Source organism: Phyllostomus hastatus, unplaced genomic scaffold (assembly GCF_019186645.2).
Source record: "Phyllostomus hastatus isolate PE091 unplaced genomic scaffold, TTU_PhHast_1.1 phas_scaffold_1066, whole genome shotgun sequence".
NCBI lineage: Eukaryota > Metazoa > Chordata > Mammalia > Chiroptera > Phyllostomidae > Phyllostomus > Phyllostomus hastatus.
In genome coordinates, this window is record NW_025334004.1 from 18,101,434 (window position 1) to 18,114,630 (window position 13,197).

General features: G+C 43.2%; 1 protein-coding gene across 4 annotated transcripts in view; it reads right to left on the reverse strand.

Moving 5' to 3' along the window:
* Window positions 1–13,197, reverse strand: part of SORCS1 (sortilin related VPS10 domain containing receptor 1) — a 484,554-nt gene that overhangs the window by 80,121 nt on the left and 391,236 nt on the right. For all 4 annotated transcript variants that reach the window (XM_045854533.1, XM_045854532.1, XM_045854534.1 and 1 more), the window contains exons 11-17: window positions 12,490–12,592; window positions 12,199–12,275; window positions 10,227–10,318; window positions 8,853–8,960; window positions 7,287–7,404; window positions 5,649–5,779; window positions 2,413–2,526 (exon numbers count right to left, since the gene is read on the reverse strand). In XM_045854533.1, coding sequence (XP_045710489.1) covers window positions 2,413–2,526; window positions 5,649–5,779; window positions 7,287–7,404; window positions 8,853–8,960; window positions 10,227–10,318; window positions 12,199–12,275; window positions 12,490–12,592 — 743 coding nt within the window. The remainder of the gene's footprint in view (window positions 1–2,412; window positions 2,527–5,648; window positions 5,780–7,286; window positions 7,405–8,852; window positions 8,961–10,226; window positions 10,319–12,198; window positions 12,276–12,489; window positions 12,593–13,197) is intronic.

Sequence of the window (13,197 nt, forward strand, 5' to 3'; positions counted from 1 at the left end):
TGAGGTAGTGAAAAAAAAATCAATTTTGAAATTAGCTGTAGAGGTTTCCGATGCCGTTTACAAGGCCTGAACATTCTGCTACATGCAAGTAATAAAAGTTTAAGTTATTTAAGCTATAACTTATTTATAAAATTAAGTTTATTCCATCAGCCCCTCAATTTTTTCTCCATATCGTTAGATGCTGGAGACCCCACTGACTCACTGTAAAAGCATTTCTTTTGTTGATGTTATTGTTTTGTATTTTTCCTTGATTTTGTGTTACAGATCAAAGAAATCACAATTTATTTCTTCAAGGTTCTAGGGATCCAAAACATCAGAGAAAATGATATTTGAAATACTTGTTTGAGTTTTTGTCCCCTTCTTTTTGAAGACTAGTATACAGGGTCCGGCAGAATCCATACCTGCTTGAGTGTGGTTGGCAGGCTAATAATATGGGTGTAATCATTTATAGCTTTAATTGGAACATTTCACCTAAACTGTCACATGGTGTGCTTGAGCGTGATACTGTTATGTTACAGAATTACTTGCTTATGCTTTTATAATAAAAAACAGGCACTATTTGTGCTGGACCCTGAATACTACTTTGGTAATCTTTGTTTTTAATTAAATATAAAAAGTTAATTTCTTTCCAATACAGGGAAGCACGTAATTGAAGCACTGGCAGCCCTCAGCCCTGCACTGCAGCCGGCATGAGAAACGAGAGGAGAAATGGTCGACTGGACTGGCCTGCTGGCGAAATGCCTGCAGCTCACTCTCCTCCCTCCCCCTCTCCCTCCCTCCCCCCTTCCCTCTCCTCCTGCCTTTCCTTCTCGTTTTAATATTTTAATATAGAATTTTCAAATACATACAAATGTGAGAAAAGAGTATAATAAACCTCCATGCCTCCATTAACATCTTCAAATATTACCAATACCTTTCCCTTTTTTAACATTTTAAAGAAAATTTCACACATTATGTATCTCTAAAAGATAAGGTTTATTTTGTCTTTGGCCTTAACCAAACTACAATGATCATCCCTAAGTATATAACTATATTTTGTTAATATAATATCATCAATATAATATAGTGCTTAGATTCAGATGTAACCTAATGTCACCCGTGATGGTTAATGTCACTTGGCAACTTGCAAAGGCCAGGGGGTGTCCAGATATTTGGTCAGACATTCCTCTGAGTGTTTCTGGGAGGGTGGTTTTGGGTGACATTAACATGTAAGTCAGTAGACTAAGTAAAGCAAATAGCTCACCCCAACGTGGGTGGGCCTCGCCCCATTTGGTGAAGGTCTGAATGGAACAGAAAAGCCGATCTCCTCAAGAGTAAGGGAGAGTGCTCCTTTCTGACGGCCTTCACCTGAACATCCGCTTGGTCTGCCTTCGCCGTCAGAGGGAGGCAGCAGATCTCCCTGGGTTGGGAGCTTGCTGGCCCTCAGCCAGAAACTGGAAGGTCAGCTCTCCTGGTTCTCCTGCCTTCAGACGAGGACTGGAAACACACCGTCAGGTCTCCTGGGTCCCTCACTTGCCACGTACCCGGAACATCTTGGGGTGTGGACTTGCCCACCGCCATAATTACGTAACCCAATTCCCCGTAAAAAATATATGAGTTCTCTCTCTGTGCACCTGGTCTACCAGATATAAAAACATATCTCTGGAAAATACTAATACCTCACCTAACCACCAGTCCATATTTAATGTTCTCAAATGGCTAAAAAAAGTCTCTTTGCAGATTGAATTAGAATCCAAATCAGTCACATGTGCTGTTTTCTAAGTCTATAAACATCAAATACGCGTGTGGAAAAGTGATGAAATGTTTTCCCTTCTTTGATATTTACTAAATAATATTGGATAAACGCTACAATACATAACGTTGAACCCCAATTCCAGGTTTGTAAACATCGGAATGCATGCCTTAGACGTGTCAAAATTGGACACAGAAAAGGAAATGCATTCCTACTAAGACTGTTATGCTCCTGCAAAGTCTGGGAGCTCCCTTTCTGACTCTAGGTTCCACGTCTATAAGCCAGGAAATGCAGACCTCTTCGAGCTTCAACCAGTAGCTCGGAACATGTATTTGGCCTTCCTCTCAGGGATGCAGTTAATGGTTAAAGCTGTTCTCTAACCATTAGGTACCAGAAAAAAGACTTCTGAAATAAAGTATCAAACAAGGAAGCAATTTATACAGTATCATTATTATCTTCAAACCAATTTTATTTCTTTATTTACCACTAGGGTTTTATTCTCAGATGAAATTTGCACTATTAATCTAACTCTGTGCTTCATTATTAAAAAGAACAAAAGCAAATCAATTGTGCTGTAATGAAACAGGCCTGACCTTTGATCAGAAATAATTCCGTCAGTTTAACACGTGCTGACAAGCAGCCAGGGCTGAGCGGTCAAGGTCACGGCTTCAGACACTCACCCAGTACTGTTGAGGTAACTCTGTCCCAAGCTGCAGTCTTTCGACAGAGAAGATGGATTGAACCAAAATGCTGGCAGGCACTGGCCATTGCTGTGTCGCTCATAACCATAGTCACTGTCGGGGAAAGAGCCAAGGGAAATCTTTCAGTACATGGCAACGTTACTGAGCACAATTTCATGTTAGTCCACAGCCAACTTCGACTCTAGTCAATTAGTCAAAAGAGAGGTGTTCACTGAATCGATGCCTGTCCGAGAATGGATTTTCCCCCCATGCAATATCTATCAATTACCCATGAAAATAGCCCACAGAACCCATTTTCAGAAATGCCAAGTTGGAGGCCACGAGGATACCTGTGTAGAGAGGAAGGCTCAATGTCCAATTATTCCAAGTAAACATCCTGAAGCCGAGAGAATAGATTATGCTCTCATTAGGAGGATACACAGCACTGACTGTGGTTGGTCCAGAGAAAGATACATAATTAGTACACAGGCAATGGTGGAAGCTCAACTTCCAGTGTGAAGTTTCACTGAAGTGTTTAGCAGACATGTGGCATGATCCTCATTACTGCTGATGTCTTTGGGGTGCTCTTCCAAGACATCTGGATCGACCATGTACAGCTGAGCCCGGTCTGTCTGTGCACAAGCCATATGCTTCAAAGTCACAGCGGGAAAGGAGATGTCCTTCAGGGGTGTCGTGAGCATTCCCCCCAGGAAACATTCTGTCCTCGTCAGTTAGCACTTCAAGTCAGGACTGAGCACTTTAAAGCTCCTCTCTAGTTTGGAGAGAGTCAAAGCCTTTTCTCTTAGCCTCCTCTCATTCTTGCCTCCAGGGACCTCCCAGTAGCCTGTCCTTCTAGGCTTTTGGAAGATGAACGTGGGCGCAGAGGATGACAACGAATTGCACCTCGGCATGCACAAATTGCAGGCAGTGATCAGCAAACAATAGGATGCATTGGCCCATCTGTGTGTTGGAGGTGAGATTCTGGCACTCGAGGGTCCAGAAGGCAGAGATAGGCTCAGCTAAGGTGCCTGTCACCAGGCAGCTGGTACTTCAAATTCTGCACATACGAGCTGGATTTGGTGCTGGTTCAACACAGCATGGGCAGGAAGACTTCAGAATTGATGCCTACAGGACCCCCAGTGTTCATTTCACAGAATTACTTTACACATGTTGGAGAATGACAGGTAAGGTCACCTCGGGGATTGTCCAAGGGACAGTCAAGGCAAGAGGGAACATTCAGTGACAACCACCTTTCACTATACTACAGTCAAGTAAAATCAAGGAAGCTCTAGCTACTGGTTGAAGCTCGAAGAGGTCATGGTAAGCCTCCCAAAATATTTTCAGAAATTATGCAGTTGCAAAAATCCCCTTGAGGCAGAAAAGCATACAATAGCCTCATTCACAATTCATTTCCCATTTCTCAGAATACATTCCAGTTAATGGTAAGAGCAGCAGGTTCCAGTCTCCAGTGGATACAAGAACTGGGCCAAGAATGAGGGGTGTGAGAAGTGAGGGAGAGGAGAAACCTTACTGCTTTTCTCACCCTGTGTTCCTTCCACTCTAAAGTCGCTTAAAATTGAAAAAGAAAAACAAAAGCAATGACAAAAGCCTAGCTTATTTTGGAACCGCACAGAAAAAGATTCCCAAAGGAAGAAATATTTCCAGGTGAAATCAGGGAATTGGAACATCTCACCTCACTTTTTCGCCCTGGTTTTCTATGAGAGGATACATTTGCTCTCGGCCCAAGAACGACGGTTTGGTAAGCTAACAGTTAAATCACAAAGATAAAATGTTAACCTCCTTTACAAACTCTCCTTGAATGCAGTGGAGGAAGGAGAAACATTCCAGCTTCAAAAAGAGGGATGTGATGGATGAGTTAAAAATCCAGGGACATTTTCCTTGTAAATGTATTTCAGAGTGTCAGTCCTACAAGGTAGGATAGGGATAAAGTATTGTTGTCAGTGTAATAATGTTGCACTAAGTAAAACATGCATCATGGCTGGGGAGCTCCTGCAGAATCCCTTGTGAGCTCCAAGGTAATAAGCCCTGCTGCCCTCCGGCTGAGCCCGGAGGTCCAGCACTGGCTCTTGACAACCTGTCTGCCAGCAAGACGGGGATGGCCCTGGGTTATCCGTCTGCGTGCTGACGGTCAGTGTTGCAAGGCCTGCCCAGTACTACTTGTTCAGTCAACACCTTCAGAGGTGTCTCATGAGAGAAGATGTACTTTTTCTAAGATATGTGATGTGTGTGTGCATCAGCCCAATCATTGATAATCTGATGATCACTGATAATCAGAGATGTGACCAGTGATTGCTACACAGCTCAAAATAAATTGTTAAAGGAAGGACTTTGCTGTTCATGCAGGTAGGTTTCAATCATTGAACCCTGACCTATATATTTAGCAACTGCATTCTCTAAACTAAAAACATATAAAGAACTATAAAAGAAAAAATATGAGGGGCAAAAGGGAGCAGAAAATGAAACAGATATGATCAAGGGAATTCCCATCCTCAGTTATTTTTCAACCTCACCTGAATCCTGAACACTGACCTAGACCAAAGCAAGGGCCTCACTGGCCCCACAAGTTAGCTTTCCACTTACCAAATGCCCAGGAAACTCTCAATGGCATTCTGAGTTTACTTAACATCCAAACACCTCAGTACTTTTCCAGTTAAACTAGCCCACTTCAGGTAAATGGGGGCGCCTTCTTTAACACGGGGATCACAGAGCCATAGACTGGCAAGGCCACCGAATCCTTCCTTACATCAAATTCAGAAATACCTTCCACAGCTCCCAGAAGCAATAGTCAGCTAACCCCTGATCAGAAACTTCAAAAGATAGAAAATTTACTGACTAAGAAAGCCACTGCTCCACACCTAGGAACCAAAGATTCTAGAAAGTTTAACCTTGAGCACAAATATGTTTGCTCTCTGAAAAGTCCACATATAGTTTTCACTGTTGCCATCTGCAGCAACTCAGGGTGGACCTGGTCTCCCTTCCTGTCCGGACATCTACCACATAGATGAAGATAATTACCAACCACTTTCTAAATCCTCTTTCAGCCTAAAGAAACTCCCGTTTTTTCCATGTGGTGCACAAGTACGCCATGATGTCTCCAATACATGTCTGGCCACTTGGCCCTATGTTTGTCACTATTATTTCAAATCTCAGCTTTTGTTAAGGCCCCCATGGGCCTGGTACACTGAAGGACTCCGTGGGAGGAGGGACATGCTCACCAGTCAAAGTCGGCCTCTGTGCAGACACAGGGCTCCGATTCCATGGCTCCTGCATACTTTCCTTGCATACATTTCCGCTCTGATTTTCGCTTCTTGTATATCCTTTTTGCTCCCATGATGCATGCTTCCCCCTGGAAAGAGACAAGAAGCTCATGCACTTGGGTACAACAGTGGGAGCTTCGTTGCTCCACCATCAGGCAGTCCAGGGAGATGTCCCCAAACCCTAGTGCAATCTGGACTTTGGTGATTTCCATGCTGACAGCTTTCGGTTTGCCACATCTACGGACCTAGCATACAGTGTGACTCATAAGTCAATCGGAAGAAGCACTGAGGGTGTGTCTAAACATGTCCTTAACTCCCCAGGGGTCCAGCAAAGCTTTCCTTGGCAAGGTGTTAGGCACAGGGCTGTGAGGGACACATGGATAATTAAGACTCAGCCCTACAACATGTGCATTGCCAACAAATCTGTGATAATTAAGTTCCATCCTCCTAAGTGAATTCTCTAATCTTCTATGAGAAGATTCAGACACTTGGTCATTTATGAGCATATGGAAGAAGAGCATCGCTAAGAAATATAAAGATCCATTTCACCCCAATTTATGATGTTTCTGCCCACACAACTTAATACACTAATTTTATATCCATCTAGACAAGCAAGATAACTAAATTCAGTGTTTCTCTGCAAAATAAATAAAAGCTTTGAATATCACAATGCTTCTGTCTCCCAAAGGGGAAAATATCAGCCATGCAAATGCGTGGTAATTTACTGAGTCTCTGACTAGAGCGAGTGATTCAGCTGATGCAGCCGACACTGTCAAATGTAGCTTTCTTTACATGTCAGAACAGAATTTCGTCTAAGACCATAACCTGTGTTTCTTGAGCAAGCTCACTTTCAGCAGCTCCATCCCACATCTGCATGCATATATTTCACTCAAGGCTAGATTTGGGACAAATGGTGTGCTGCTGCCTGAATACAGTGACGGCTTGGCAGCCAGAGCCTCCGCCACATAATTTGAGAGACCTGCAGGATGGATGGCTTCTGGCTTGGGGAAACCTGAGGAGAGGGGCTTTCACACAAGCATCTGGTCATGAGCTGAAGAGCTGAGGGGTCAGGGGGAAGGGAAGTTTCCTATTGATAACTCTGCATTCTCGTACCACGAGTATGAGTATCTCGAGTATCTCGGAAGAGGTGAGAAGCACTACTTAATCCCAGGCAGTCACAGCAGCGGGGAGAGAGGGCATTCTTAGCACTGCTCACAGGGCCTTGTTTTGTTGTTTTACGGCTCTGTTTGCATTGCCGGGTCCTTTGCTCACCCCTGCCTCCGCTCTGCCTCCACAAGACGTGCTCAGATAAATTATGTTTAGATCCCCGTGCTGAGTTGCTATTTCATTTTAGTTGTTCGTCTAAGCCAAGCACATTTGAGTTTTATCTCATTATATCTTAGTACAATAAAAACAGAAATTACTTCACAAGAAGCTGTAAAATGTAGAGTTTGTTCACTGCTGTGGAACACAGAACACTAGATGAGCCCTAGAGGGGCTTAGAGAGCCCCGATCCCTACACTCGCATGACTCGCTCCCCCCCGACACGCCCCGTGCCTCTCGCTCAGCACTCAGCCCCCGCGCTCTTCCTCCTACCTGGCTGTGCAGCTGCCAAGGTCTGTAGTCCTCCTCCGCACACCGCCTATCGAAAATGGACTTGTAGTCCACTTTCACCAGCTGCCATTCAGAGCGGTGGCTGAAGTGTCCGAACACTCTACAGAGTTCATAAGGATAAAAATAATCGCAATAATAACAATGCCAGCAGTTATGACAGCAGCTAGCCCTTGCTGAGGTTTTACTATACGCTTAGCATAATGCTAAGCACACTAATGCATTGATCATATTTAATCCTCAAAACACATTTCTGAAGAGGGTTCCTGTTACTGGCTCCACATTACATACGGGCAACTTGAGGGTCCAAGAATTCTGTTAATTGCAAAACCAATGTCAGATCACTAAAGATCGGGTAGAGTCAGAACCCAGGGTATTTGACTTAAAAGACTACTTCTATGTATTATACCCATGAATGGTTAACAAAAAAAATCAATCAATCAGTAATAGAGAAAACAATCACAAATACAGCATTCTGCATGGTCCGATATTATACTTCTAGGTTCTCTAGCTAATGTGCATGGTTTCCATGGTTTCCATGGTTTCCACGCTATTTTATTTCCCCAGCAGTCACTAGGGAGAGTGGGCAGCGGGGCCAAGTGGTCACGACTGTTTCCTGCACTGCGCATCCTGCTCTCCTCACTGAAAAAGACTCAGACATCTGATGGGGTGTCTGAATCACTAACTGCAGGTCAGGATAAAAACCACAAAGCAGCCTCATCAGTCAGCTTTTTTACCTGTGTTTTGTAAATATAAAAATTACATGCAGACAAATTATGAAATAAATGGCTGATCTAGCTATGCCTACCATGGCCTAAAGTGCAGCTATTAGGCATCCTGAACATTTGTTGATCTTTTCTATCATTAAAAAAACAAACAAACAGGAGGGAAGACAACTATTCGCTTTGATTGTTACATTTCCATGGATGACAGGATCAACTGCTTTAATACCTTCCCTCCGTCTTCCATGTCTAATTTTCTAGGGGAAGGAAAAAGTGCAATTTCATATTCTGCATTCGGAGCCGATGTTTGGAACCCCATAGGCAGGCAAGTCATTAATCAAGTCGCCCACAAATTAATGATCATCTCTTTCCAGACAAGAATGAGAGCAAATGCAATTTCACAAGAACAGATTGTTCTCAGGGTTTCCCTAATTTGCCTCACAATTGGGTTAGGGAAGGAGCCAGGGAAACGCGGGAGCCTGTGTGGGGTTTTGCACAAGCCTTTGCCTTCTGCCTTAAAGTGAAACCGCTCTTACACGCCTGCGATTTTCTACCTGTCGAGCTGGTTTCTCATTAAAGTTTTAAATGTATAGCTTTATTTTCTATCGAAATGATCTCTTCTAATTTCCCCCGGCCATTCAGGAGAGGAAGAAAGAAGCTGAGAAAAATGGCTACGGACATTTTTCTTTCCACTTTGCTGGGGAATCGTGCAATCAGATGTACTGGTTTGGCTGGAAACTCCAAACCGAACAGTAGTGCGCAAACTTAGCCACAAAACATGTTTCTGGATGAATAACAACACTAGAAGGCATCATTGATTTCCACTTACGTCATGATTAGAGTCTCTTCCCCAGGCTCACCCAGAACCCCATCCACAAAAAGTGGGATAGATGTGAAACTGTATTTGCTCCAAGATCTCCCTTCATCAAAACTCAACCTAATGACAGAAAAAAAATAACAGTCATCAGATCACAGAAGGAAAAAATAATCCTTTCAAAGGAAAGATACCATCAAGCAGGAGAGCATACATTTTAAAAGTACCTAAGGCACTGTCAAAATAAGCCTTGAATAAATGTTCTTAATTTCATCAGAAGATAGAAATACAGTTAGCCAGGCAGTTTGGGACCCAGGGGTGTTATAACATTGACAAGGGGAAAGCTGCATGAAACAAGAATAATAATGAGCCTTTAACAGAATTTGTTTTGAAATTTTGATGTTTTATTAGATCTTAGATCTCAGTGTGACTCTCTCCAAAATCGCACTCTAGCAGCAAGACTTGCAGGTGATTCTGGAGAGCAGGGACTTCAGGGGACCTACTTAGATGGACTTGACCTAGCCACCTCCAAGTGATTAGAGACTTAGCAGGATCCCACTTACACTTCTATAAATCCTGGTTGACTCACTGACTGAAGGAATGGGGACAGAAGGACAGACTCTAGAGCTCAGGAAGAGAGAAGCCTGCCACTCTGAGGGTCACAGGGGATGTTTCCTCTGCTCCACCCTTCTCTGGGGATGCATTTCTCCAGGCTAAGCCTCTGTTTCTCTTATTTCTGCAGCTTTCCTTCTGGGCACCGAAGTAACTAACAGTGGAGGGAAAGGCAAGCTTTTGACTTCGAGGAAGCTTGCATGTGCAGAGAGTAATTTTCAAAAACACACATGAAGGGAGTCTATCAGAAACCCCTCTGGAAGCTAGGCCTTGCATGTCTGTCCATCTGTGGAAGACTGGCAGGCAGAGTTGCTGAATGGCGCCCCCAAGCAGGAAACTAAGGAAGTACGATCAGGAACAGAAGTGTCGTGATCTCTGTGCAGAACACATACACTCCAGAGGTTGTTATTTGGGAAAGTTGACTGGAAGAAGTTAAGTCACTCAGGGATTATACCATTCTACCCAGGATGGTTCTGAAAGAAGGAGCAGGCATCATCACGTTTAAAAACTATAATGCGATTCCTCTTTCAGGGGCAGAACTTATTCTCATTCTCTCTCCCTTCCCGTCCATCCCTCTCTCCCTCCTTACCTCTCTCACGATCCCCTTTCCTCCTCCTGTAGGTAACAATCTAATTTTAATAGAGCAAAGGTATAAATGATGTTCTAGTAGACCTTGACACTTTACAGCAAATGTGGTCACAATCTGATAGCCTGACTGCTAGTCTTAGCAGTGAGGAAGCACCAGGTGCATGACTCGTGGGCAACAGGCGCCTTTACCAGAGATGCCGGATCGGGAGAGATGTGTGCTTCATAGCAACCAGGACTCCGCCTTGATCCAGATACAGCACACTGTGCTCTTCTTCAAAGATCTGGAAACGGAAACAACACCCAATGGGCACACATCCACGGCCCCGCACACCCAGAGTTCAAAGAATCCGTCTTCAGATGGGGAGAAAAAAATCCCTCCCGTGACTGAATGAGGTTTCCCCAAATCCTTGGGAAGACAGAGTTATGAGCAATGCTTCCCAAGGTGGGCTACGGGTACCACTGGAGTCACAGAAAATTTTCAGTGCACCACAATCCAAATGTAAAGAATTCATAGGTATGTATTTATGTTTGCATCCTGTCTTTTTGTGGCATGTTCTATTGATTCCCATTTATAATGATGTCGGAATACTGGATAACTGTCATACTGGGTAACATTTGAAGATGGAAGAAACCTTACACATACTTTATTCTCACATTCTCACGGTTACAGAGGAGACCACTAAAGTGTAGAGAGATGTGGAGACTTGCCTAAGGCCAGGTACGTAGTGACTGAGGGAGCGGGGGCTTGCAGGGCACAGCGACCCTTCCAGCTCCAGTGATTTCAAAATTCCCAAGTCCTCTAGAAAAGGGTGTTCTTGTTCAATGAAAATATTCTCTACCAAGTCATAAAGAAGCTCTGATCAAAGTGGAACCATCATCCTTGGGTACATGTATCATTGGGTCTTTCTCCAAATGTGGAGAAATGACAAGAAGTTAAATGGAGACAGGACGGAAACAATTTCTAAGTCCTCTACATAGTGCACACTGCTTTCTCACGGTCACACTGTTAGTGCGGCCTCGTCTGTGGTTACACTACAGACCTGTGCAGTGCCTTTTCCCTTTGTTTACTTCTTATACTTGAGATATGTCCTATCCTAGGACTATAGAAACAGAGACTTCTTTTGCTTTGTTTGGGGTGTTGGAAGGAAAAAAAATAGGATTCTGGCTCTGTAACTATTCTCCAGAGGAAGCTTGATAGTCCATGTTCTTAAATACCTCTGAGATCAACAGCCTTGAGGCTTTTTGGTGAATTTCTTCCTTGCCCTGTCCTTCTCAACACACATGCATCCTGCTGAGGATTTACAGGGGGTCTGGGATTAGGCAATGGCAATTGGACCAGAGCACGGAGATCTCTGTCTAAAATGTATCGCAGAGTATTCTCATTGCTGGGTGATTACCTGCACATTAGATTTCAATTTACGTGGAAGTTATTGTATGATAATTAAATGTCAGTAGGTTATTAAAACATATTTACTGAAGGGTAACAACCATGCATTAGGCACACATCGTGTTATGATTGCTAAACCTCATTAAATGCCTGTTTTATAAGCTATGGGTATCTAATTTCCATTCAGAAAAAAGAGAGGAAGCATTTAAGCTAAACACATTCATTTAAAGTGATTCCATTTCTCCTTTCCCTAGCATATGCACCGTGATGGTTATTACTCTGTCTTTTGCACATGAGATTTAAACATCTCAGAACACCACCTGGGTAATGGCTATTTCTACATCACTGCATTGCTCTCTACTCTGACTTGAAGGCAAGAGGAATTTATGGAGATAACTCAGCATTAGGTATAGAATCTACCCCTCAGGCACCATGTTCCCTATGTGATAAGCTCTTCAGGATTCTGTTTTTCTTTTATGGTAAAAATTCAGTCAGATCTATTTCGGTTTCATTGTCACTTATAAACTGTATTGCATATAGGCTCTGAATGTGGTTCATTTTTATTGAATGGCAGAAAAAAAATCAAATTGCAAAAAGATTTGCTAACCCCAAAGACTTATTTAAAGCAAGATACATGCATTGGCAAGCTTTAGGATTTATATGTAGTTGAATAAGTGATTATGTATAGTAGAATAAGTTCCCAGAATTGAATCCATTTGGGCAATTTTAATGTCATTTTAAACTTTAGCAACTTGATCCGGAAAACCTTCTTACCTGCCTCCAAGTGTTCCCTGCGTCTGAAGAGACAAACATGCTGATGTCGCTGTCGGACAATTCAGAACCTATGTTCCCTAGAAAGAGCACATCACCATTAGTGAAAGGAGCCTTCCGCAGAAGCTCACCACAAGCTCTATCGGCAGTTGGCATTACTTGAGATTGTTTTAGATTGCAGACATAGCTGAGCAGAGTTTTTCAGCATACTTGCTTCAGGGTCAGTGGTTTCAGTGCCATTCTAAAATGTCTTTAGGTTGCTTGTTGAGTTCCAAGCAGAGGTATCTAGCTTACCTGATGCCACTATGATGCTGGGGGCTGTATCTCGGCTGGCAATGATCCCTGATGTGTAGGGGTTCTCAGAGACCTTCAGGTGAAGGTGTAGTGAGCAATATGGCTGAGAAGAGGAAAAATGAGTGTCATGAAAGCACGCAATCTAGATGATAGTCATTTCAATTTCATGTTCCGAGCATCTATCCAATCATCGAACAATCCCATCTATCCTTGCCTTCATGGACCCTTCCATTCACCCATCTTTCATGTCACAGATATCTGGTCTGGTGTAAACTCAGCACAAGACAGCTGCCAAGCTGGCGAAGGAGGGCATGTTCATTGTCAGTCTAGCTGACTGCCTGAGTTGTATTCGGGCACTCACCAAACACGTTAGCAACTTTATCTGCAGAAGAGTAGGTGTAGCTTATTAAAGAGTTCCATCCACTCAAATTTGGTTTGACTCTCATGGAGAGTGTCAGAATTTAAGATCTTTCTAATGATTAACATACAGAGAAATATTTTAACAGCCATAAGATCAGTATGGGCAAAATATGAGATTCTAGAGGGTGACCGGATGATGTCCAATTTTGGATCAGGGAAGACTTCAAGGAGAAAACGGTGCCTCAGGCAAAGAGGGATAGGTTAGGAACTGTGGATGAGATACTAAGGAGGGTAAAGGACATTTCAGGCCCGAGCAATACAAACAACAAAGACAAAAAGTGGAAGAGT